At 38.5% G+C, this 27,813-nt stretch overlaps 1 protein-coding gene across 4 annotated transcripts in view; it reads left to right on the top strand.

The window, feature by feature from the left end:
- The first annotated feature begins 238 nt into the window (after positions 1-238).
- CCNY (cyclin Y) overlaps positions 239-27,813 on the top strand; it is a 126,410-nt gene continuing 98,835 nt past the window's right edge. For 2 of the 4 annotated variants that reach the window (XM_032982679.2, XM_032982681.2), the window contains exon 1: positions 387-882. In XM_032982679.2, coding sequence (XP_032838570.2) covers positions 729-882 — 154 coding nt within the window. In that variant the 5' untranslated portion in view covers positions 387-728. The other 2 variants (XM_042802103.1, XM_032982682.2) reach the window with 2 other exon arrangements.

Consider the following 27,813-nt stretch of genomic DNA (forward strand, 5'->3'; position numbering starts at 1 on the left):
CTGCCTCGGCGAACACCGCGCTTTCCTCACACATTGTGTAAAAACACGCGTAGACGTGTGGAGGGCGACCGGGGACGCCCAAAACGGAGGGGGGGGAGGCGGGGGGGCCACCGGCCGGCAGCGTGGCCGCAGCCCCCTCCGCGCCGCGGGAGCCGCCGGCTGAGGGCGGGCTCCGCCAGCCGCGCAAGGCCCCCCCGGCAGCGGGCACAGCCCCGGCCGCCGCTCCTGCAGCCCGCCCGGCGGGAGGCGTTACCGCCCGCTTGAACCGGAACCGGTTAGCGGGGGCCGCCCGGGGCGGCTGCTGCTGCTGCTGCTGCTACTACTGCTGCTGCTGCTGCGGCGGCCGCTGCCGCGGAGGCTGCGGCGCTGCCGCGTGGGTGGGTGCGTGCGTGGAGCGGTCCCGGCGGTTGCGCGGGGGGCGTGGGAGGAGCGCGGCGGCCCCGCCGCCGGCGATGGGGCTGTGCTTCGGCGGGCCCGGCGCTGCCCGCCCGCGGAGGACGGCTTAGCCGCCGCCGCCTCCGCAGCCCACGCCGGCGGGCCGCGCTGCGGGGCCGCCTCCGCGGATGAGCCGCCGCGGGGACCCGCCGGCGAGTGCAGCCGCAGGGCGCCCCGGCCGCCGCGTCGTCCCCCGCCGCTCCCCCTCGTCTCCGCCGCTGCCCATGGCTTCCCGCCGCCCTTGCTGACCTGCCGCCCCTTGCCTCCGCCGGGGCCGGGGCCGGGCAGAGAAGATGGGGAACACCACCTCCTGCTGCGTCTCCTCCAGCCCCAAGCTGCGCAGGAATGCCCACTCCCGGCTGGAGTCCTACCGCCCCGAGGCCGAGCTGAGCCGGGAGGACACGGGTTGCAACCTGCAGCACATCAGCGACCGGGAGAACATCGACGGTGAGGGCGGGAGGGCGGGCGGCCCGGGGAGCCCCCGCTTCCCTTCCCTTCCTCCCTTCCCCTCCTTGCGGCGGGGCCGCGGCTCTGCCCCGGGCGTGTTCTGCCGCGCTGCCCCGACAGCCCGGGTTTGGCCCCCCTGACCTCCCCCGTGGGGCTCGCGGGAGTGTCGCGGTACAACTGCGTGGGATTTAGCCTCCGAAGCTGCGCCCGTCCCCGGGGAGGGGGGTGTGGGACCCTTCCAGCGGGGGTTGGCCAGCACACCCCCCACCGCATCCTCCGGCAAGGTGCAGGTTTCTTGGGTCCCGCTGCCCACACCCTTCTCCCTCCCGGGTGGCGTGAGATGGCATTATTGACAGGTGTCCGTGCCGTGGAGGCCCGGCTGACTCGGACACGAGTGTCGGGGTTCCGTGGCCCCGCCACCCTGTGCCACCTGCCAGGCTGCTGCAGGGCTTGGCGTGTAAAGGACAGACAGCGATAAAAGTGGGAGAAATGTTTCCCATGACAACCTTCTCTTCCAGTGACTTCTTCCTCCTTTTATGTCATGATGAGGCACTGCTCTGTGCAATCATGAATGCCTCCTCTCCCTCTCTTTCTCTGCAGTGATACTCAAAAAAGCCATATTCCCATTGGCTTAGTAATGTCTGAATGTGCTGCTGTGTTGGCTAGCCAGAATAATTTTAAACATGTGGTTTAATGTATACATGTAATTTAGTTTTTGATTAGCTGAAGTATTTAGTCCTAAAACTTTACGTGGTAAAAGGTCAGCTATCTCATGGATTAGTTTACATGAACTGCCTTTGGTGGAAAGCCAGAAAGAGGGACTTTGGTGCACTTAAGTTTGCCTTCCACATTTTTTTTTTCACAGCTTATTTGATTGTTATTTTATTACAGAGTTTTCTGTTAAGTCACTTCTTGACCATGCCAAAGCAGTGGGGCCCACAGAAGCAGACAGATTCCCACTCTGGTTAGGATTATTTCTTTTAATGAGATACATTCTGGAAATAGGAATGTTTTTCAGCTCTCTCTGCTACATGCAGCTGAAAAATTGGAGTGTAACATGATCAGTAGGTGGAAAAAAATACATAATGGTCTGGTCTGAGAAAGCCAGGGAGATGAAAGAACCAATTGTTGATCTATGAATGATTAATTCTTCCAACACCAGTGTTGTCCAGCATAGCAGCATGCAGATCTCTCTGATGGTACAGATTTCTCCATCTATACCAGCATGGTCTGCAGTGAAGTTTTTGGTCAGAGATGTGCTGTTTTTTTGCCTTGTTCTTGATATATTTTTTTTCTGGATGGGAAGAAGGGCATAGGTGGAAATAGTAAGTGCATGTGCGCTTGTTAAAATATGCATGCTATGCAAATAAGTTCCTACATCTTCATTGTTATTTGCAAAAAAAATCTTTATTGGTTGGTTGTTTCATCTGTTGGCTCAAGGCACGTGTGTGTTCTGTCTCTCTCCTTCATACTGCGGCATGTTTCAAGCCTAGAGTTGTAACCTGTTGCTAGAACACAGAAAATACCTTTTGTATTATTTATTTTTACATTTTACTGGTTTCGATCTGAAACTATTGCCAGTGCAGTGTCGCATTTTCAAATAGGAAAGCTGTCTTTAATTCTGAAAAACAGCAAACAATTTTGGGTTTCCTTTTTATGCCTTACTCTAGACTTGTCCTTTTTTGTGGATAGAGTCTGAGAAATAAGTTTTCACTAGGGAGACTGATGGACAATAAATGTTTGTACACGTAGAACAACTGGGATACTTTGGGTGAACCAGCTTTTTGAAGTGTGGTTTGTTGCAGGTCTGTTACCCTGGAGTCATATTCAGCAAAGGTCTTTCGGTCAGAGATGATAGACTGATTACTAAATGTAATAAAATGATACTGTGTTTATGAAATTTTATTTCCAATTAGACTAGCTATTACATTTTTGTTCTTAGATTGTTTGAAGCTGTATGGCATACAGATGTTTATAGGTGAGACACTAGGGTGGGGAAAAAACCCTTCACAATAGAGAACTCTAATGATATTTTTATCATTTTGCAATGGTTGTCTTTACCATGAAAGAACAATAGTCTGGTTATCTGTGTTGTGAAGAGAAAATGCTGGATATTGGTTCCTTAGTGTTCCTGCAAGCCATAAAGTATTTCCAAGAGTTTCCCAAATTGGTAGTGTTGCCAAATGTACTTTTTTTTTTTTTTTTTTTTTTTTGTTAAATAGGTGATGACAAAGACTGATGCACTACAAAGAAACCAAAGAAACTTCCTTGACACTTCAAATTTATGTGTCTCACTGTTCTTCTAGTGAGAGCCCTTCCATCCAGCTCAGTCCATGCGGCAGTGACAGGCTCTCCTCGAAGTGCAAATTCGTGTCCCTAGCAAGTGTTTACCTTGTGGGTGGTACTTCTGGGGACTGTAACAAATCATGATATGCAGTGTCTGAGTTAGTATGCTTCATGCGGAAGTTGCTTTCATGCTCGTATTCACGGAAATTAATGAAACACTTTAGGTTTTGGAGTGGTTAAAGCTGTTCGAATGAAACAAGAACTTTTAGAACCTTTAAATCAGCTGTGGGCTGTTAAAGCTTTTAAGAGATGAGTGGTTTTCACTGTTGCAGGCCCTATATCTGGCAGTGTAAGAGGGAGAAGGAAAAAGAGGGAGGCATGTCAAACCTTTAAGTGATTTAACCGGAAGTTTCAGTACTAGTGGAACTATATGACATTTGCCAGTCTTATGAAGTTCATAAGAAAGTAATTGTTAAATCTGCCTTCAAGATCATGCCTTTTGATTGTCTTTAAAATTAAGTACAATGACTAATCCAGTAGTGTTTTTTCAGAGCGTGGTTGGAGGAATTCTCCTTCAGTAGGAATGGGTTTTCTAGCAAGATTTTAACCTCTATGTCACTGGTACCTTGTCAGAAAATCTCAGTTTCTATAATATTTCACAATTGTTCATGAAGTGGTATCTGAAAGAGAAGGGAATTCTGAAAGATATTTGATTTGGAGGAATTTAGCAAATTACTTATTCTGGAGAATGGGAATGGTGAATTTCTCGTTCCTTCCCTCCCCTCTCCCCCCCCAAATTTCTAAGAAGGTAATGGACTTCTATAAAAATCCACACATGTGCAAAATTGCCTCTGTGACTATTGTGCAGTTGCCAGAATGCCTTTTTTTTGTCTTGCTCTATTCGTACAGGCTCATGATAATGAAGAACACCTAAGAGATTTTTACTTCTGTTTTTTTGGACAAAGAGCAAGAGGATAATTGTAATGTAGAGAGGTTACCGTCTGTTTTTCATGATTTATGATAAGCGGGGGCTTCAACACGTTTCAGTGCTTCACATTTAAAAATTTACTTTAAGAAAATTACAGCAGTGGATTCAAGACTTGCAGATTCCTAGCTCTGTTTGCCATGAATACTTTTTTTACGGCAGTGTTAATGACAATAAGTAAAAATAGTAGAAATCTTAGTGCATCAGATTGTGTATCTCATTTGCATATAAACCTTTGTCTGTGCAGGACATGTAAACATCTTGGTGTTTGCATTGTTTAAATCCTGTCTAGCTGGGCTGACCATAGCCTAGACTCCACTTACTCTTTACATCAGCAGGTCACACAGTCAGACCCACTGTTGATTTAACTTGTGAAAAAGCAGTGTGTGCTGATGTGCTCAGATGTGATTTCTCTGTTTGAAGCACAATTTCTGTAGTAAGCTTTTCAAGTATGGAGCTGTAGGGAGGGGACAAAGGGGATGTCTTACCACAAATATGATGGTATGAAGCAAAGGTGATACACTATAATAAAATTGGCCAAAAGGCTGCTCATGAAATAGAGACCAGATGGAGAGCTTCTTGGCTATTTGAAGGAAAGATGGTTCTTAATGATTAGCCCATCCCATGTCTTGTCCTTCCCTCTCTCTTCCCTCACATCAGATTATTTTTTTTTTCCCTCTTTGTAAACTCCTGCTAATGTCACTAGGTCATTTTCCTTTGCTAGCTCAGATAATACCATTCTGTGCAACTGTGCATCACTGATAAACCTCTTCAGCTCGTTTCATTATGGACCAATCATGCTAGTTTTTTGCTGCGTGATGCACAGGCTCCTAAGAATGGACTGCTTTTTAAAAAGCCATTTATTTGTTAATTTTAATATTTTTTTCTTTCACCTTGAAACTGACATATGGGAGTCTCCAAAATGAGATTAATTAGTATTTGTGCATGTCTGTCTATTGGGTTTTATAAGAATTATGAGATTTTAGCAAAACACAGGAAAGTTTTTTAAATGTCTGCCCCATATACCTAATGAAATTTTGCTGAAAGGGAATAGTGTTGTTTTCAAGAGCTAGGGCATGATGGGTTGCTCGTTGTGAAGGAACTGACCTACATTCACAGAAGTCAAGATATAAGCACTTTAGAAGCAAATTAAAGATCTGTTATGTTGCACACAGACATTCCTGCTAACACCTGGATCGTAAAAGGACAGCCCTTCTTTAATAAATAATAATAAAAAAGGGCTATTTGGTTTACAGAAAAGCCTCTTTCAAAAATTTTCTTGTTCCTTTATCTAGAATTCCTGCACAGAGGTGATCTATATGCTTTTCAGTACTGTTGTTTGTATTACCTACCTAAGCATTTGCCAGAGGTCATGTATCAAGGTACCACTGCAATCTTGTGCATAAAAAAAATTAAAAATAGAGCCTGCTGTGGCCTACACCACTGAACTTGGTTCTATACTGCTTGCTGCTAATGATGTATATCCCACAGCTTTTTTTTTCTTCTGTTATCTGCTTCGTTTATTCTGTGCTATGCCCTGATTCTCAAAGAGGCACCATCATGTTGTACAAAGCATTCTTAAAACCTCACTTTCGCATTGTTCACATCAAGTCACTGAATTTACACCCTTTATGAAGTCATTGTTTTTATATTTAGCTGTAGAAGCTTTCAGATGCACATGTGCTAAAACTAATTGTACTTCTAACAAATTTTATTATTGCACTACCCTCTGATTAAGATTTTCTTTGAAAGTGAGTTAAACAAGATGCACAGTCTTGGCTGGGTAAATTGGTATGGAAGCAGAATGACAAGACTTAAAATTATAGGTCTCTGAAAATGGAAGGACTGCTGTATTTTGAGGTAGAGTTTTTTTCCTTAGATTTTTGCATGTCTTAAGACTAAAGGAATGAAAACCTCGCCACTGCATGGTGATAGCTGTTTTACCTAATTTAATGTGCTTACTGAAGGTTTTTCAGACTTTCGGGATATGTTGACTATATCTTCAGACCTTGCTCAAGGTCAGATGGTACAAAAAGCAGTCTTGAAGTTTGCCCCCCCCCCCCCCCCCCCATGGTGGGACACCAGTTTCTGAAACCTGTGAGATGCTGTTTGCTGGGCACATATAGCAACTTACTGACACTGTGAATGTCTTTTTCTAGCTGACCTCTGTAATGTATCATCAGGTTGGAAGAGGAATAAGCGAGCAGTGCCTAGCGCTATCTGCTAGCTGTCCTTGTCCTGTCAGCCAGCTACAGATCAGGCATAATCTAAATATTTTCTTTGTTTAATATCTTTGCAAGAATATGAAATACACTGTACAAAGTGAAAACATAAACAATTTATAGCCTTTCTCTGAGCTCTAGATGTAGAAACAAACCGGCATTACTTCTGCATATTTACTTTTTCTTAAAACTTGGGTAAGTAGAGCTTTTAAGATCTGCTGATTTTTATATCAATAGGTTTACTATCATTCTGACATACAGAGTGATCTCTTTTACTTTATCCTGCAGAATTTTTAATATATGTTACATACATCTCTGAAACGTATGTGAAGAGTTAGTAAATGTTAATAAACTTGTTAAATTTAGCAGTTTGTTATTTAGATAGGATACTCCCAGCAGTATTATTAGGTGGTGCCTTCACTGGAGTAGTTACCACTTCCTCCGTATCTTCTGTAACAATTTTGTCTCCTTACAATCCAACTTTAAAAGCAAATATTCCAGAATTGCTGAAATGGACTGTTGGAATTTTCATATTTCCCAAGCTGAAACTTTTTGCAGAAGTGGACCAAAACTCAGATATGGTTTTGTTGACCTCAGTTTAAACTACACTAGTTGTCAATTGTGTAGACTTCATATGCCACCATAATTCATCCCCTCAGCCAGTTCAGGTTGAGCATAAGCAGCTCTTGAGCTTCTTCTGGGAGGACTAGCTTAAATTTAGAGAGCTCATTAGCCTGAACTGGATGGAGAAAGAACTTAGAAGCAGCAGCACTGTCTTGAAGACTAGTCCTTAGCTAGCATAGAAACTGGTCAAGGAGCTGTGTTTGGCATTAATAGGAGATTACTAGTGAAAGCTGGTTGGAGAATTTGCATTAAATCCTCCCCACCCCCCTTTGTTTTTATTTGTTTGTTTCCTTATTCATCATTCTTGTAACATTTTGGGCCTGCAAACTCTAAAGGGTTTAATAGACCAAGTACCATTCAGTTAAGTTTCTCAGATATTTTTCAGCAAGAATATACATTTTCCATTAACTGGTGTTATTTATGTCTCTATTTCTTTGCAAAATAATTCTATTTCTCTTAAGTCAGGCTACTGTCATAACCATTTTACTGAAATACCTTTGCTATACCATCATAGATACAGTTTGCACTGCAAACATTGTGCTCTTGTCCTATAGCTTATGGTTTGAACAAAATGTTTTAAAAGCAGTAGTTTTGTCACTGTGAGTGGCACTTTATTGCTGTCTTCGTTGGTATAAAAATATTACAGAAAGCTGTAATATTTGAACGCTAAGGTAAGTTTATGGAGTAGAGCTAATACTAAGCATAAAAGTGAATTGTCATCCACCTTGCATAACGTTTTCCACACTCTTCTCCACTGAAGCTCCTAGAGGGGAGAAGTGTCTGCACTGGTATCAGTGTGATATCCTTCTTTCTTTGCAAGAATAGTCAGCCTTCAACTACTCATTCATGATTTTGTTCAAAAAAAAAAAACCCAAACCCATCCAACTTCAGTTTAAAATACTGTCTCTCAGTCTTTTTGCTTGCTTCTTTGCAAAATTACTCTTATACAGCTGTGGCTGAGATCCAGAAGATATCAGATGGGAAGTGAAAAGATTTACTTTCAACAGTATTGAAAACAATATGAGATTCTGTTGAAATGTTAAAGGCTTATTTTCTTTGCTGTATTGGTATTTCATTAAGAGTGGGAATTGATGAGTTACTTCTGACTGCAGAAGTTGGAATGTAGGGAGACAAAACTGTTACAGAAGATACAAAGGAAGTGGTAACTGCTCCAGGTTTTTGTAAAGCCAGACTACCCAAAATGTCATAAGGTACATTATTACTAAATTAAGATAAGAGACTGGTGGTATAGGCATCCTCTTCTAGATTTGGAGCAAAATCAACAGGTTATTGGTATGCTTAACATTGCTTCTGGTGTGCAGTTTATCCCTGCTCATTAGTATTCTGGGAAATCGTACCTTTTTGTTGCTGTGTTGTTTGTGTTAAGGCATCTTACTGAATACTTCCAACTGATAAAGAAACTTATTACTGTCTTTGTTCCTGGAAAGAATGTGTTGAGTCCAGATACTGAAGGTAATACTGCATGAGATGGAAGCTATATGTGATCAACAAAGATGTTTTGAAATACTCGCCTACGCTTTCTTGCTTCTATTCAAGTTCTCTAGAGGGGGGTAGTTCAGGAATTGCGAGTATATGTGATGTTATGTATGTGCAGTGACTGGCAGTAGTTACATTTCTGTGCTTGGAGATGTTTGGTTTTGTTTCAGTATTTATCAACAGTTCCATTTTATACCTAAATATACTCTGGTTTCTTTATCCTTTTTTCTGACCTTCTTAAGGAAGGAGATTGAAGATCCAAAGTTTGGGAACTGTAACTGGTCCTGAGCAAGGCAGGACATGCTTTCCTGCTTTGGCTAAAAGAAACTTGCAGGCTGTGGTCAGTGAGCTTTTCAAGCAGTAATTACATCTCTGAAGTACTTTGGGAGCTGTGTTGTTCTGTAAAATGATGCCAGGGATGTAAAGACCTTGAAGAAGGTCTTTCAGCATTTGAAATTAATTAGACATCTTGACTCTTAGGGTTTACATTCAATAAACTGTAGTCTCTACAAATTTGGTGTGTTCCCCCCTGACGCTTCCTCCTCCTCAAAAAACGCTGTTAAAATACCAGTGTGAAATACAGCTTAGGAGAAGTTATGATCAAGAACATGCAGACAATCCTAATAGAAATTTTTATTTCTAGATGGTTGGTTTGCTTATTATAGGATTGCAGTCTCCTGTGTATCCAGGAGATAGTATCACAGCTGTTATGAATCAGGGCCTTTATAATATGTTTGATAACTGTTTGTTTTCTTTTAATTTTGGAAGACTTCAAAGGACTCTATTTGGTTTTATTAATTAAGCTTATGAAAGTATGTAACTGAAATCAACAGAGAGAAAATTCATAATGGTAAGTCCAGTTATTGCAGAATGTTTTGCCTGACCATTCAGTGCATTATTCTGCTGTATTTGGACTCAGGAAAAAATCACAGTTTCACACCTTATTAGAAATAATTTTGTTTCTAGTTGCTAACACAGTTTCAACTACAACTATAGGCAGGACCTTAAATTTATTGGATCCCCAAACACAGTACTGTTGAGGATGATCTTTCATTTGAAATTCTCTGCTCAACTCACTATCCCTATTAAAATAGGGAATGTAATTAACCTCTTAACATAGTTGTTCAGGTATATGGTTTGAAAGTCTAGTGTTTCGCCTATTAAATAGTAATCAATGATTTATTTGCATTTGGAGTGAACAGTTCCTGAAAGGGGATTCTGAAATGAAGATACAGGAGCTTTCTTATGGTTAGTATTTTGATATTTCTTGCTACGTGATCACATGTAGTAGATTTGAAGTTCAGATGTTAAAATAAACATGAAGATGAAATCCAGCTTCGTGAGTGAATGGAATGACAAGATCTTTTGCATATGCCTCTTCTCTAAGCTATGTGTCAGTCCGACCTGATGCTCCTGTGAACACATAGCTCTCAGTGGCACTTCATTCTGGAAGCTCTTTGTTGTGACTGTTCTTACCCGGTATATGCATTTTAAAATCCGTATGCATTTTATTCACTCAGTCAGTGGAGGTGGAAAGAGTGTGAAGAGTTTGGAAATGCAATTGTATTTTAAGCTTTCAAATCATGTTCCTGCAGCTAAATGTCCTCCTTCCTTTTAGGATAATTCATTTGGGATAATAAGTGTCTAGTATACTGCGTTGACAATATAGAGTTATCCTCTCTGCATCAGACATAGAAATTGAAATTGTAATTTGATGGAGGGGTATGTGTACTTTATCAGGGGTCTAGGTAGGAGAAGGATTCCTGTAACTGAGATGGTCCAAGAGATCCAGTCTGTGATGAAACTAATATGCGCTAGGAGAGATCTAACTGGTTGTGTTGTGGAGAAAAACAAACCAATACTGCCTTTGAAAGCTAAAGCAAACAAAAAAATAAATTTAAACCTCCATATATAAGCAGTAATGTAAATTCTACATCCAGGAACTAGCTTCCCCTTGGCAAAATGGATATTTAAGCGAAAGGGACATTGCCAAGTTCAATTTAACTGGAAATGAATGTTTTGGGAAAAGTAAGCTCGTGACCCTAAGTCACATTTCTTTAAAAAATATTATAGTGAAGAGTTATTTTTATAACAAGTATTTGAATCACAGTTTATGCAATCCAAACATGGAAGCTTTATGTTACTACATGAGAACCTGAACTTAAACAACTGCTCTCACATTTTCACATATCTGGTTGTGTGGGCTTTTCTTCTCCTTTCTTACTCTCCTTACTTCATGCTTTAATTTTTGAATCTAAATTTGCTGTTCAACAGCAGTGAAGTTATGCATGGGTGTGAGTAGAAAAGGAGAAGAGAATTTAAGGGAGCATATCACTAGTTTTTTTGTCAGTGATTTTGTGTGGATTATCTCAAAATGGGTTCACATGGATATCAAGGTATTTGGTACTCTAGGAAAAAAAAGTGGCATATGCACAGTGGTTATTCAAGTGAAGTATGGTATTTTCTGAGATTGTGACTTTTGTCAGGCATCATATGCTAATGAGAAAATAGTTGCTCACTGTGGGTGAGCCACTGCATGATGGAACTGACATGTGCAGCAAGGTCCTGGGCATGCCACTGATTTTCCGTCTTATTTGACCCCTTTTGTTCTGCTGTGCTTTTTGAGTGATGAGAAGTACACAGTACATACATACAGTGTATTCTAGAGCAGGGTCTGTGTGATGACTCCAGGATGGCATCATAACTTTCAATGTTGATTTCAAAACCCTGTTTTAGATTACATCATGTTTGCATTTCAACATTTGTTGCCTGTTCCTAGTTTCCTACTTCTCCTGTATGTTTTACAATCAAGCAAATAAAATAATCTTTGTTCTCTCATGTCTGTGTGATGGTTATCCACATATTAGTAAGATTTCTGTATTCTCCCCCTGTATCTTTGAACTTTAAAGTATCATTGAATGTGTTTTTTTGATCTCTATAATTTTCTTCATGACTTCTGGAAATGTGTGCTTTGTGATGAATTAATGTCCTGGATTACAGTAAACCACAGTCCATGAGTTGTAATTCTTAAAATAGATTCTGAGTCTGTGTAGGTTTTTTCTTTCTAAAGAGTAGTGGAACGCATCTACACTGCTTTCTCCTAAATAAAAAGCTGAAAAGATACATAGTTAGTAGCAGTATTAAGATTTGTAATTCATGGGAGAAATTTCTTTATAATTACTGTCTCTGTCATTGTTACTCCATGTTTCAGTGTGTCCAGCTGTATGTAAATCTTCTGTAACTACGTATTTTTGCATTTCTTCATATAAATAAGGAATCTCCTTGGTTTCTTTTTGGGGTCTCAAATCTGATGGATTTGGCATCGCCTAATTGAAAGGCAAGATCTGTTGCTGAAAAAGATTTTTATTTTATTTTATTTTATTTTATTTTATTTTATTTTATTTATTTTTTTCCTATTGCGGGAATGGGAATGTGTGACTTCTGAGCTCTGATGCTGCTTATGGGACTGGCGACTGGCCTGTACTGGCCAGGGTTACCTGGCAAACCAGGTGGCACCCAGGGGTTAGGAGGGTGAGATGGGCTGTAGTGCTGTCACTGTTGGGTTGCTGAGGTCCAGCTGCACGTACAGCCCAGTCCTGTCCCGCTGGGGAATGGTGGGACCAAGAGGGAGTTCTCATCTGCCACTTGTGGCCCATGTCTTGTACTCTTCCTTCCCTTGGTTTTGTTGGTCTGTGGCTCTTGTCCATGTGAAGGTTTTAGTTTGTGACTCTCTAGGTCAGAAGGGCTCTCCAGCCCTGTTGTCTACTTCTCTTAAAGTGTTTTGCAGAAAGTTGCTGAAATGGTCATGAATGCTTTCTGTGCTCTAGTTGCTGGCTGTGCCATCATCTCCACAAGCAGCTCCTTCAGTCTAATCATGCTGTGCTAATCAAACCTGTATTAAGTCAGCACACTGACAAATGTTGCTGTAGCTGTATGACTTGACATGTCTTATTTATGTGACAAAAACAGTGGAGGCACCTAGATCTCAAGAGAATGTGCTGACTTGCTTGAGCCATTGTCAGTTCTTACCTGGGGATTTTAGTCATGTTTTTCATCAAGGCAAGATAGTTTTGATGCAGATATGTCAGAAATCATAGAATCATAGAATACCAGGTTGGAAGGGACCTCAAGGATCATCTGGTCCAACCTTTCTTGGCAAAAGTATGATCTAGACAAGATGGCCCAGCACACTGTCCAGCCAAATCTTAAAAGTGTCGAGTGTTGGGGAATCCACCACTTCTCTGGGGAGATTGTTCCAGACTGTTCACATTGTGAAAAATTTTCCTCTTGTGTCCAATTGGGATCTCCCCAGGAGTAACTTGTACCCATTACCCCATGCCTTTTCTGTGTGACTCCTTGTAAAAAGGGAGTCTCCATCTTCTTTGTAGCCACCATTGGAACATGGTGATAAGGTCTCCCCTAAACCTTCTTCTCTCAAGGCTGAAATAAGCTGTCAAAGGTAACCTTTCAAATAAGTCGGGGGGAGAGGGGAAGACTACTCCTGATACAGCTGCTTTGGCAGGGGTGCAGCTGTGTATCATTAAGTATTGTGAAGCTTCAGTTCAGCAGTGCATGTAAATGGCATACTCAAGTCCATTGCTAGCTGTAAAGCACTTATATTTGTGATGATATTAAAGCATCTAAGCTTGTTGTTATCTTGCAGTTAAGTTCTATAAGTTTGGTGAACAGGGCCTGTGTGAGAATGATGCTTGTTAAAATAATTCAGAACGTGGAACTTGCTGTTGCAAGATGCTTAGCATTCAGTTGTCTGTTCAGCAAAGCACTTGCTGAGAGAGGATATTGCATCTGACTTATAAGTAGTCCTATTAACTTCCTGCTGTTTGCTACAGTTCTCTTTCCTCGAGTAATTCAGGTACTTTTTTTTTTTTTTTTTTTAATCAGTTAGAAAATAATAGGGAAAGTACGTGCTGATAAAGTTTTATTGTTGATGACTTCTAGAGAGTTGGTTATATCTAGCTGTAATCTGGAAAATAATTTGACCCAGGACCCTGTTTGATAGCTGGAAGGATCTCTGCGGCATCTTTCAAGTAAGAGTCTGACAATATTTACTTATCGTTTGGAGAGAAACCCTGGACTTGGTTCAAGAAAGCAGTTTTTTGTCATTGCTAAATATCCATCTTGCTGTCTGGGTCTGATTTCTTTGTTCACCCACTATATTTTCATTGGATTGTTCTCTTCTCTTTAGTCTTCTGTTTATCCCCTTGTGGCAGGGTTTATTATTTTGCAACAAGTAAGCTTTCTTATCCTAGCAGGCTGAAGTTATTATCCAGGACTGGGTCATAATAGCATTTTTTGATCCCATAAATAAACTTGTGGTTAGTGTATTTTCTTAATGGAGTTTAAAACAGATGGAAGGAAAAAGTCAGTTTCCTTATGATAATACATAGCAGTTAGCCCCAGGCACATGCCTATGTATCTTAAATAAATAGCTAATACATTGGTAGTTACCATTAATTATGTCCGTTAGCTTCATTCCTTTGATTAAAAGGGATCATTGTCATCTCCATGGTGGTACAGTGACCTAGTAAACAATGGAGAATCAGGAATTACTTGCAAATGAAGGTTGTTGTGAAGAACAACACTTTTTATGTATTCATGCCTGTGCTTATTAATATAATATATTAATAATGGGTGACTTACTGTGTTTTCAAGCTCAGATAGCAATAAAGGAATGTCCTCAGCTCTCTGTTTACCAGAAAGACAGAATTAAACAAAAAGGATTGATGAGATTTACAAAGAAGGCTGAAAGCAATTTGGATATTAAATAATCTTGCAAATACTGCGCCTGAGTCTCGGGAACAGAATTTATTTTCAAGTTAATGTATGTCCTCTTCCCCCTTAATGGAAATCCTTTTATTTCCCCATTATAAAAGATTTTTATTTTCTAAAGACAGAATATTGATGCCACAAGCTAGCATTAAAAATAACAGTAGGCATCTTTCAAGCAAAGCAATCTCCATATCTACAAGTAATACTTGTAAGAGAACGAAAAGCCCTTGAAACACATTAGAAGACATATGGTGAATGGGTAGGGAAATACTGTTTTATTCATTGGTACTACAGACTGTAGTAGGCATTTCAGCATTCCTAATTTCCTTGCTTAAATACCGTTCTCTCAGCTCTAAAACTCTCATAGTGTTAAATACTAATCTGTTGTAAATAAGCTTAACTGAACTCAGTAGAACTACATTTAAGAAAATGTATGTCTTTATTTTCCAAGGTGATGTATCAAGGCAGCTCTTGAAGTCAAATCCAAGTTTTCGTAGATCCTTCAAGCTGTGTCAATTTTCTGAGGACTTTAAGAAAAGAAATAGAGAGCTATTCTGCCAAGAATTTTAGACCAAGTAAAAAGTTAATCCAGTTCTTGTAGTAAAATTCCTTCCTTTCAAGTAAAATGATGGTGTAAGATTTATGGAATAGATCTGTTTTTAGTTGTGGGGTGTTGTTTTTTTTGTTTGTTTGGGGTTTTTTTGTTTTGTTTTGTATTTTTTTGGGGGGTGTGTGTGTATACGTATATGTGTATATATATTTTGGTATGTATATATAAAGAACCCCACAACTAAAACCTGTCCGTAAAGAAAATCAGGGGTTCTTTGTGAATGTAGAAGTCATTGGGTCATAGGTTTCTACCAGGAACATGTACATTAAATAGAGCTGATAATAGCCAAACACTAATTTTGCTAGTTTCTTTATGCTTCTGTACACTGTACAATAGGTCTTCTTGACTTTTATTGTTTGTTCTCAAAAAAAAAGGTGAAAAATAACCTTCCTGTTTGCAGTAAGAGACTAGGTATCCTTCTGGGTTTTGGTCCTTAGTTCATGGCTCACGTAGCAGCTTTTCATTCTCACCACTCCTGGCTGAAAACTGTTTTCTTATGTGCTTACTGTTAAGGTGTGAATGATGTATACTGAGAAGTGCCTTATGGGACTTGTAGGGTGAACAGCATGTGGTATACTTGTCAGGGTAGTTGGTTGGGATGTATGTTAGACAAGATCAGCAACTTGGCTCTCCTGTTGAAGATGAATTTAGCATTAAATGATATATTTTACTTGCTGTTTTATTTGAGTGAAGTTCAGCAGTGTCTCTACTTAGAGCTTAATTCATAGTTGTTATTATAAACAACTATATATAGACAGTGGTTATGACCTTGAGCTATGGAAATTCTTTCTCGCCTTTTTAACCCCCTTGTGAGTTTTAGCAAAAGGGCAGATTTTTTATGGTCTCAAATTTTTCTCTGCGAAAGTGTATTTAAAAGGTAGCTGACCAACTGCTCTTTATCTCCCTCCCTTCCTTTAGACTTATGTTATTTTCTGATGAGTATTTGCTATGTATATAATATGCTAAGATGTTTGCTAGTTAAGAGTGATTTTCAGAAAGTCAAACCACTTAATTATTTGGTAAGGTTAAAAAAAAATGCAAAAAAAGCCTTTACTAAATTCTACCTCCTCCCAAAAAGTGCTTTACATACTTGTCTTCAAATGTTCTATTAGCATGTAGCAGATAATTTGAGAAATCCCACAGTTGGTCAAGCCCATGTCTCTGACAGCAGTGGGTGCTCAAGAGAACATGCATAGAAATATCTGCACAGTGTTGTATCAGAAGAGCCTTACAGAACTGAAGAAAACTTGTAAATACGTAAAAGACAGACACAAGAAAAGAACTCTTTGAATGTGACCTTGCTTTTAAAGGAAAGATAGTACTTGCCTTAAAAAAAAATAATTAATTACATTGCTTGTTTATAAACCTCTCCATTAGATTTGGATTGCTTCTGATACAGGAGGTAAGTTTGTCTGTGGGAATTTTTTGGAGGGTGCTCCTGTATTTCCCAGGCAGAAGGGCACATGCTAGAGTTCTGCAGAAATACCCTGGTACATGAGCAGCAGCTATCCTTAGATATTTGACACTTTAATTTTGCTGGGCCTAGGTCTACACTGAGGGTCTATGATCATACTGTGACAAGTTTTCAGTCAACTAGATACTGAAAATTACTAATTATTTTTTGCCTGCTTAATTTTTTTATTAACAAAAAAATGTAATTCTGAAAGACAATTATCTTGTACCGATATATTTTATAAGAACATAAAAATTAAGTTAGATTTTCCATGTAAAATATTATTATAGTGCTCGTGCAGTACAATTGCATGCCCTTACAGACTGGCATTTGCTTTTGGTCTTAAAGGGAAGAGCAGGGGTCGACTTTCTCAGTCAGCTGTGGAAATGTCATAGGCTTTCCAAAACTAAATACTAGTTTACTTAAGTCCTGGCCCCCTAATTTCTGAAGGAGCTATTGTCAGCCTTACGGTGTCTCTAGTTCTTAACTTTTGTGTCAAATGCTGGGGTGATTTGGGTATTATATGGCCTATAAACACAGTTTGGAGGGAATGCAGTGAAGCCATCAGCTGTGCTTTATGGTCTGTGTTTTCCTTGCCTAATAACAGTGTGTGAAGAGGAAAAGAAACTGGAAACATGAAACTTCTATTAACAGTAAAATTTTTGCTACTCTGTGTATTGGACAGCATTGTTAGGATACTGGAAAACCCTGGATTTATATCAGGAAATACATTACTACTAGATAAAAGGAGATGTTTTCTTCTAGAAAAGGTGTCTTCCAGAATATAGTACACTTAATTATGTAAGCAGCTTTAGTAATTACAAAAATTGCATGTTTGAAAGGTAACTAAAATTCAGAGGCTAAACTGAGGTTGAGGACTAGCCACGGGATGAAAATAGATGTGCATATCAAATCTCATGGTGCCTTAAACAATATATTAGGGGAAAAAGGATTCTAACATTCTCCCCCACCCTCCCCATTTTGTACAGCACTTAATCACAGGATAGATATTCAAGGAGGAAGCAATATTGCAATCTGAGACAGCAGTCAAGTGTTCATGCATTTGTGGCATTATTGTCTTGGTTCCCTTTCATTTCCAATGAATAGAAGAACCTTTTCAAAGATTGCATTTCACAAAAGATTTGTGTTCAGAATATGCAGTTTAGGATAGTCAACAGGTGACGTTCTAGACCATAATTTTTAAGTATTTTATCTAAAGCTTATCCAGAACACTGATTAAGAAATTACTTTCACCTTTTACCTCAGCAATTTTAGGCTTGTTTAAAAAAAAATAAAATATTTAATTTCTATGCATGTCTGTTTGCATATCTTGATTTGAAGTCTAATTGAGGAACCCTACAAAAAAACCTTACAAAATATTATGCTGTCAGTATTTTCGAAACTGCCCCTTATCCAGCTTAAATTCTGAGGTTCAAGATCTTGTCCATTTTTAATATAGCTTCTATCATAGTTTTAAAGCCTTCCCCAGTCATTTCTGAAATTTCAACAGTCTCTACATTGTCTGATGCTACTTTACAAAGTCTGGATATGAAAGTAAATAGAAGGTGATATTACTCTGTCATCTCTCTGTTATTGCTTGCTGTTACCTACATCCAGCCACTGCCTGCAACTTCACTGATGTCTCAAAGGCTCCTTTCTGCTTGTTTCCTGAAAGTAAAAGTTTTATACACATGTAATAAACAATCCTTTGGTCTTCTGCAGTTTCTTGTATCTAAAGATAAAAGGAAACCAACGGATAAGTACCTCTAGTGCAAGTATACGGTATGACATTGAATATTATATGCAAAATGGGTATTTTAGCAGAGGATGTCCTGCCCAGTGTTGTTCTCTCAGTTGCATTGAGTATCTTAGATTTGTAAGAAGTGTTCAGCAGTGGTAGCTGTGTCAGGGACGAGGTACAGCAGACACATATGTTTCTGCATGGAGGTGGCTGTATTTAATTCCTGGATGAGCAGTCAGAGTCCACTATCAGCTTTCATCCTGCTATTGTTTTTTAACTGGAAATTGTTTGGTGATGGCCACTGAAACTTGATCTATGCAGACGGAAAAACAGCAGAAAGCTTTTAGATTTAACAAAATGAAAGTCTTTGCTTTGCCATTTACCATCTTAGTTCTGTTTGAACTGTGTCATGAGGGAGTGGAAGAATGTTGCTCTAATTAAACAAAAATAATTGCAAGCCGGTGTTAATATTGTTAATTTTGGTTTGTGTTTATCCTTTCAGCTGTATCTGCTAACCAGGATATTTAAGCATTTTCTTTGTGAAGCTGCTCTTCTGTCATTTTGATAAGATTGTTAGCTCTTAGACTGTTAGTAAATAATTTCAGTCTTGTATTGCTATTGAAATATTCTTTATACATTCACTACAGATATTCATACTTAGAAGAAAATTTTCTGTTATTCACAAACGCTGATTATTTTGTTTCAGTTGGACTTTCTTACCTCATGCTGATTGATAGGTAGAAATTCCTATAGACTACTTAAGAATCGTCTACTTTCTAGATTACTGTTCTGGTTTTTCCTTGTTAAATATTCTGGTTTTGAAATTCAAATATTTTCAGAAATGTCTTGTTACAATTGAAATCATACCAATTTACTTCCAACATTTTCCATTTGAAGTGATCCTTTATAGTCCTCTTGACTGTTTTCTGCTCTTTTCTCTGTTGCTGTGTGAAAAATGTCCTTTTGCACAGGATAAATTCCATTTTTGCTAATATGCTCAGCAATGTTACAAAATGTTCATTCTCAATTTTTTTAAAATTTGAATTATCCTTCTAGTAACAATGACAATTCTCACATATACCTATTTGCTTATATATATATATATATGTACTTAAAATCGTGGAAAATGATCTTGGACTGCCGATTGTTTATACACTGCAGAATATAGAGAACTGTAGGATGCATGCAAAACACAGCAAAATGGTAGAGAAGCCAAAAATACTGTCATGGAGATTCTAAGCAAATATAGTGTCTCTGTCTCCTCTCTTCCCTTCCCTCTCTGTTTATGTATTACCCATTACTTATTAAATGTTTGATATAGAAAGCTAATATGGATGAATAGTTACAAAACAGATATATCACCTTGAAACGTAAGTATGCTAGAAAGTGAGATGAACAATTTTTAAATGTCATAAGAAACTGATCCAAACTAAGAAATACATATTTTTATTTTAATTTGCTTAAAGAGTTGTTGCCTAGTCATGCAAATTAGTTTACAATTGTGAATCTGCTATTTTCATTATTATAATTTTGATCTGATTAGTTATCTGAAATTAAAACTTTTTTTAAAAGTTTCTTTGTATTTCCAGTTTCGAATGGGGTCTTCTCAAACAGTTAGGAAAGATTGGTAACAACTGCTAAATCAGAGAAATGGGGGTCACCTTTTTTCAAATAGAGTTTTCTCATTTTCTTCTGTTGTGCCTCTCAGTTCATAAGGTAGGCATTCACAAAGAGAGGAATCAAAATCTCTGTAAGGAGTGCAACTCAGTATATCAGTGAGAACAATACAAGTCTGAATTATTCTCAGAAGTTGGAGGGGACCTGCTGTCTTAAGAGACACGCTTATTATTCAGTTTAAGTAACTTGCTGGGATGGCACTGTGAAGTTAAGATACAGGAAGCTGATATTTAAAACCTCTGTTATAGCATTTAAGCGTGTGAAAAATCTGACTGGGTTATTTTCCTGTGCTCTTTGAAGACAGCAAATGATCTGGTACCCTTCAAGCGTATAATCGAATGGCCTTTTTTCCAGGGAATTTCAGATCTATTTTAGGGAATTTTTCAGATATATTTTAGGGAAACACCAAATCACATCTGTATGCCTTAGCATTAAAGTGTTTAAGATGTTAGTTTTGTATTAATTAACAATATTGCTGGAAAGTATTTCTTACATCACAAAGAAGTAGAGTTTCTCTTTTTCTGTTTAAGGCTACTTTAGCCTCATGCTTGATGCCGTAATGCAGAGATTGTTCATTTCCTAGCAAAACTGAAGTCAGAACAGAATTGCAAGTGTGCTGAGAGCAAAAAAGCTTCAGGGTTAACCCTGGTCTCTGGGGGCACATCGATCCCTTGGAAAGAGTATCTGTGTGTTTTGTCTAGCTGTAATCTTTGCTTCTGTGGTGGAGAAATTTAACCCCTGAGTAATAAAGTTCTTTACCAGATTAATTTCCTTCACCAAATTAATTTACTTACAGACTTTTAAGCATTCTAAATTCTTCAAAGTCCCAAATTCTGATGCTAATACCAGATAAATGTGTGACACCTGTGCTAATTTATCTCAACACTGTAATCCCTTTTAAGGGCTTGAATTTTCCTTTTCAATCTACAGGCTCATGTCACAGTCTCTCTTTTCAAAGACACTCATGCGTGAAGTGGATTGCTGATATCTGAGGCCATGGCAGGCTGGAGCCTGATGAATTTTATCTCTGTCTGCCATAATCTGCCTATAGTAGGCAAATTTCTGGTATAATAATTTTACATTCGTTTTCTAAAAGTGTTGTGACAGTTATTTTCTGTGGAACTAATACAAATAATTTTAAAATACTGTTTCTTGTGCAGTTGATACAAAGCTGCTATGTAAATACTGGACTTTAGATATGCGTGAAAGACTTAAGATTTTATAATATTTGTGAAGTGACCATGTTGTTTATCAAACAGTGGTTTGTGGGGCAAGAAATGTACAGTATGCTTTGGTTTTGCCTTGGGAGAGTGCTTTCAGGTTTCAGTATCTGTTCCCAGAGTTTTACAAGGTAAGTGAGACTGTGGGCTTGGAGTCTGCTGCTCCATGGACAATTCCCTGCCCCAAACCTGGTACGATAGAAATACAGCAAATTTGCATACTCTACGTGTGTGTTGGGCCTGCTCCTTGGAGATGTAAGGGTCTTTCAGTCCCTAGAAGTATTAATGATCAGAGTTGGCCTTAAGATTTGGCAGAATGGAAAGGGGACTCTGGCATGCTCTAGGAGAGAAATTGGATAGTCCTTCCTTACTTTGAAGTTGAAAGCTCCTTTATGTTTGTCTGTGAAGTCACTGTGTTGCTGTTGTAGGAAAACAGCAAATCTTTTCTCTTTTTTTGACACTATGAGTATTTGGCAGTCAGCTGCATATGGGCTGTGAAGGTCCACCTTTAGGGTTCCCCATATATGAGCCTTTACTGGAAGGGAAGTACATAGATTCTAAAGTTCATGTAAAACAAGAACAAATCCTAAACCGGTTATGTCTTTTTAGAATGGTGAATGGATAACTAGTAGAGGCTGTATTTTATGTTGTAAAGCAACACTCTTGTCTAACAGAGGGTGAATAAATAATTTCTAACAGGTATACAACTTTCAGATAGGAATTGCAGTGTCCTGCTTAGGGGCAAAACTAGATACCTACCATGAAAATATATGGCAGATATAATAACCAAAGTGTTAAAAATTCTTAAAACATTGTATTTGGCTTGGGTTTTTTTATTTTTTATTTTTTTTTATGTTTTGTTTTGTTTTGGGAGTTGTAAAAACAAGCAGGGATCCCAAAATGTTAGTATGTAACTGGCCTCTGAATGAGCAGCAGTGTGTACCTTTTCTTAAGAGATCTGTTTTGCATTTAGTCATCTATGTTTGTTTTTGATGTGTTAGAAATATTTTCAGAGGCTTTTTCCAGAGCTATATGGCACCTGCATTTTTTTTTTTTTTATCCAAAACAATACTGTTAAAGATAAGCAGCAAACTGAGTTTGGAGTTACTGTAATCACCAGTCTGACCTGTGGAGTTAATGAGTTTCATGCCATGTTTAATTCTGAGATACTTCAGGAGTAGGACCCCATTAATTTTTCAGTTTCAACATCAATGACATTTTTAATGGTTCAACTGATTATGCATATATCATGGCATGTTGCAGACTAAGAGGGCTGAAAACTGCCATGAGGAGAATTGACTATAAGAAGGAGTTTTTTGAAGTAATTCTTGTTATGGCTCAGACTGATGCAAAATAGTTGTGAGTTTAGCTGTCACTAAATGGAAATGTTGGAGCTCTGTAACAATCAGTTTTTCAGGTTTGTGCAAATAAGCATGGGCAACTACTGCACAAGTGGTAAGAAAACTGTCTAAATCACAAACCTCTTGCACAAGTGTAATATATTGTCTTACTTCATAGTAATGAACTTATGTTGCTTTTACTTAATCTTCTTAAAATTTATCTTCTGATTTGAGGGTTTTAACTTATTTCTGTGTTTTTCTTTGTCATTGACTTGTGGTTGTTGGAGGTGCAGAACTCGTAGCTGTCAAGTTACATCAGGCCTGATGGGACAGTTCATGTTAATTTGTGGTTTGCTTTTGGCTGCCCTCTTTTCTGAGGATTTTGACCTGTTTGAATATGTAGTGGTTAAGGCCACCCAAGTGTTGTGTGCTCTTGAGTTCCTCAGGTAGGATGTTTTCTATATATAGTAATATTGTGCTGCATCTGTGTAGAGAAATAGGAAATACTGTATGTGTCCTTGGTGATTTGAAACTTAGATTTTTGTTACATAACCGATGCTTAAAATCAAATTACATTGCTCTAACATATTTATTTACTCACTGAGTTGTATTCAGAATTAAGAATGTTTAATAATCTCTGAACTAATTTAATTGACAAGAGTTCTTCCTCCTTTTTCTCCTCTGATTAAAATGTCACCGAAGTAGAAAAACTCGCCCTCATTCTTTTGCTGTTGCACTGAAATGTAATCAATGCACTGGAAATACCTTTAAATTCTGCTTCTGAATCACATGTATGTTGTCATCTTTTAGTTTAAGTTATTTTTTCCCCAATCATTCTGTCTTCTGAAAATAGAAGTGCTACATAATTGGACTTCAGGAGTCACCCAGTGGAGAACTCTGCATAACTTATTCTTTAAGTTTGAAAATGTTGTTACCATTTTTAAGAATGAGCAATTTGAAGCTAGGATCTGTTTCCCATAGGCTGGTTATGTTGGGAGGAAAGTGACCCAATTTCAGCATCTTTGCTGAATTTATATTTTTGATGTGTTTATATCACTGGGGAAGAATAATTTAAAATTATTTTCTGGTTGCAGAAATGCATATCTTATTTCTGTAAATTGGTTTAGCTTTTTACCAAATGATTTTGAATAGGCTTCTTCCTTCTCTCTCCCCTGCCCCCAATTAACACCTCTTCCAAACCTGGTGCATTTTAGCTTCATTTTTGATACCAAGTTTTGTAAGAAATAATAATTTCAATGGTACAGTGACAGTACTGTTATATTTTAACTTGCTGGTCATGGTTCCCTTGGCTGAGCACTTTGTGATGGGAAGGAAAACCTTCATGTTTGCACCTGGCTCATTAAGTGTGTTTAACCAAAGTAGACCCATAGCTTGTGCGAGCCGTATTCTTCTGTTGCTTAGGGATGAGCTCAGTGCTGAGGCAAATCTTGGAGACTTGTGTTACTGGCTAACTTTTGGTAGCATCATAAGGATGTATCAGGTGCTCAGTGGCATGTTACATACGCTTGGAAGGTTGTAAAAGTATTACATTTTCACAGAGGAAAGTGTCTTGGAAGTGGGAAGATGTTTGCCAAAAGGAAGTGTTTGGCTGGAGAGCTCCCCTGTTCTACCAAGTTTGTTCAGATGTCTGACCTTTTTTTGCCTGCAAATGGTCACCCTTCCCAGTGTTTGCTCTTCCCTGTGTTGAAGTTTTTCTCTTTTGTGCTGAAATAAAGCCAAGTGTTGATATGGCCCTGGCTGTCTTTTTGTTACAAGTTTTTTTGACTTTGTCCTCTCCTCTGGTTTTGGTATACAATTTCAGCACTAGTGTGATATTGGAGGAGTAAGAGGAAAAATAAAACATTTATTTAATTTTTGTCTGTAAGATTACAGCTTGGATTCCTGCATCTGAAGCACCCCATGCCTCCTTAGCCTTCTCTTTTGTCCTTTGCTTCTCTGATTAAACTCACTGTTGATGATGGATAAAGAACTTTTTCCTTCTTTATCAGGGTAGCTTGACAAAATAGAGGAATGGTAATGAATAAACTAAAATTTTACCATTTTGTAGTGTAATAAGTTGAAAACAAAGGAGGAATAAATTTTTACTAAGTGGTGGAAGTGAAGGACTTACATCCTTATAGATGATGTAAGGTATTTTACTGATAAGCAGGGAAATAAGCCTGTATCTCAAGGGCTGCACCTGGCATCATTCAACACACATATTTCTCAATGGATGCCAACTAGTGGAAATCACTGTCACACAACATCAAAAGTAGAATGTAGTATGTAATACATAAAGCAGGGTCTTCTGTTTATTGGCTTGTAGTAGCTAAAGCAGTATTTGGGATAGTTTTGGTTCAAGCATGGTCCCACTGCATATAGACATTCTTCTGTGGGTCAACTACTTTTTATTTCTTGTGGTTAAACCACAAAGTGTGTGGTAAACTGGACCATTATCTTGGTTTCCTTCATACTTGGAGAAATATACTGTGAATATATTAATGCATAAAAAGTAGCCTGCAAATTAAGAGGTGTTGGCCCCTAAAACCTTTCCTGTTCCCTGAAAACATTCTCAAATGGGAAGTATTTTGTAGGATTCTGTTAAAATCCTGTCTGGAAAATAATGCTTTCTATAAATCCTTGCAAATGTGAATGTCTCCTGCCCCATCTCAAGTGGGAAAACTGAATAAGCTTTGCGTTTTCTTGTTTATCATGGTGTCTGAGTGAAAACTATTAAGAACAACTCAAAGACTTGTAACTACAGTCACAGAAAGAATGATGAGTATTCGTAGCCTGTTGCAATAATTTTCCTTTTGTCAAGAGTTTTGGTATTTACAGTTAATTCCTGCTGCTTTCCCATATACAGCTTAATTGAAATGGCATTAATTATGACACTAGAAAATAAACATCCTGAAGGCAATGAGGTAGTTGTTCTCTGTTCCTTAAATCAATGCAGACGGAGACCTCTATGACCATTAGCTGTGCTGTAAAGTTGCTGGTGCTTTGTTTTTCCTCCTGCCAGTCTTGTTCAGAGAAACACAATTTCTTCTCACGCATTCTACCAGGAAGTCAGCTGGTTCAGATTAAATGAGATGAGTTTTAGCAGTGTTTGGGGGGACTTGGGCTGTGACCACCATGCTTACTCTGTTTTAGACTTCAGAGCAGATTCTCAGAAGTGAAATGTCTTTCAACCCACACAGCTCGCACCATACGGATCAATAACATTGGGCTTTTTGATTATTGCGTTAATCCAGAGGAGCTAGTTCCAATTATTTTTCCTCTTTCAAATGGCTGACTGCTGTGCTTCGGAACTCAGGATTGCAAAGTGGGTACTAACACAATTTCATATCACCTACTGTTCTTCATGCTTGAAGGTGTTTTTCTAACATTTACTTCTGTAAACTTAGAATTTGGGGTTAGTAACTCAAGGTTACATAAGGTGGGCAGATGCTCTTTATTGACCTCTTTATTCCTCCATAGCAAATATGAGTACATAGTATTAGTGTCCTGTTGTATGTATTAAAATCTCCCATAAGTTACATATATGTAGTGAAAAGTTTAATTTAAATTTTTTGTAACAACAGTCTTCCCTCTCCTCCTCCTGTTTCCATTCTTCCTTCTTCACAAGTGTCTGGTGTTGTCAGATCCTGTGTTTGTTTTCAGTGCTGCTTTTGCTTGTATATGAGAAGCCGGTTTGGAATCTTGTCATATAAACTGGGATTCCTGTTTTCAAGGCTGGGTGCTTGATATTAATCTTAAATAAAAGAAGTCCAGTTATTAATGGTGTGCTAAGTGTACATTATTTCTGTGGAAGCTGTATATGACCAGCATGTTGTCCCTCCTTGATTTAGGATACTAATCTTAGGAAAGTATTCAAGTTTGAAGAAGCTTGTTATCTTTGTGTCTTAATGATACTGAATAACAAACATATTTTTGTTCTTATGTAGAAATACCACAAAATCTATGCTTTTAAGTCATTTAAAGCTCTCTCTGTGATGAGGCCGTTAAACATTTACCTTACTTTTACTTAGATTTGATACTGAATCTCTGGGTTGCTTGGTGGAATCTTCTTAAATGTTAATGTGCAGCAGGAGTAATATATGTAAACTTTGACAATTTGTAGGCTAAGTCAGGAAAGTATAGACCTGCTTCTGTTGAATTGGACCAGGATGTCACCTTCTGCTCTTAGTCTGCTGTTCCTTTGTGTCAGGTGGCTGGTAATGTCTGTGGTAAGTGGTCTGCCCTCAAGATAGCAACATAAATAACTCCATTAAGACAAAAGGAGGAATGGAATTACAGCATCTTCCGTCTATTCACAGTAACGTAATTTGGCTGTTACAGTTCTTTCTTAATGTACAGTCAGCTAGGAAAGTCTCTAAAATGCCCTCTGCAGCCTGGGAATTTTATCTCCTGTCCTTTCTCATGATAGTTTAATGGAAATGGGTTTTCTAAGAGCTGTGAAACAGATGTCAAAAATGCAGCTAAGAACAGTGACAAATTCTGCCTTCTGTGTTCCTTGTTATCGTTGGATCTCAGCATGGTTTCAAATCAGGATGAAAGAAACCATGTCAATATAACAATTCCTTTTGCTTGTGGTGGGTGTTTATTGTACATGTTGCCTTCAGAATATTTTTGGTATGTTCGGAAATATGTCTGTTAAAACAGCAGGAGAAAGCTGGTTTGGATGCATAGCTGCAGTGCGCTGAGGAGTCTCTTGCCTTACAATCACTAATGTTCATGGTAATGTATAAGAAGTCAAAATGTTGCCTGCAGTTCTCCAGCTTTCCTTTCTCCTTGATTTTGGAAATGAAAAATGTTTTGGGAACTTTTTAAGAGAAATTAGTTCTAAATTAACTTACATTTTTGATGTTTATTAAAAGCTGTCATATACAAAAAACTGAAGATAGAGCTCAGATCTTAAGGGATTTGTTAGTCTGGGAGTTTGCGATTTAGAAAACATATTCAAAGTTTAAAAAGTGGACTGCAAGTTTGTCTTGCTATTACAGGATACTTTTTTCTTACATTCTCATCAGTCTAGTCTGCTCTTCACATATTATTCTGAAACTAATGTTTTTAGGGCTTGGGGAAGAGGAAAATAACTATCACCCTACAAAGACTGTGAAATAAAAACAGGCTTAAAAAGTATTCGTAAAAATGTGTTCTGGTGTGAACAGCCTGAATTTGTACAGTGACTTGATTTGTGAAACTTTTGCACATACGTTACAGTTATGGCTAGATCACTGGAAGATATTTTTATCCTTAGAATCAATATTTAGTGTCTAGTTTCTCTTAGTAGTATTAGAATGGGTGAGTTGTTACACTGAAGTATATCTGAATAGAGAATTCCTGCAGTTGCTCAGTCACTTTATTATGTTCGAGCCAAAAGCAGCTCCGTTATAATTTCATTTCTTGCCATGACTCTGTTCTCATTTACACTTTTTTTTCTTTATTTGTAATCAAGATAGAAGATTTTCTAAGTCTATACA

Source organism: Tyto alba, unplaced genomic scaffold, assembly GCF_018691265.1.
Source record: "Tyto alba isolate M040663 unplaced genomic scaffold, T.alba_DEE_v4.0 Super-Scaffold_38, whole genome shotgun sequence".
NCBI lineage: Eukaryota > Metazoa > Chordata > Aves > Strigiformes > Tytonidae > Tyto > Tyto alba.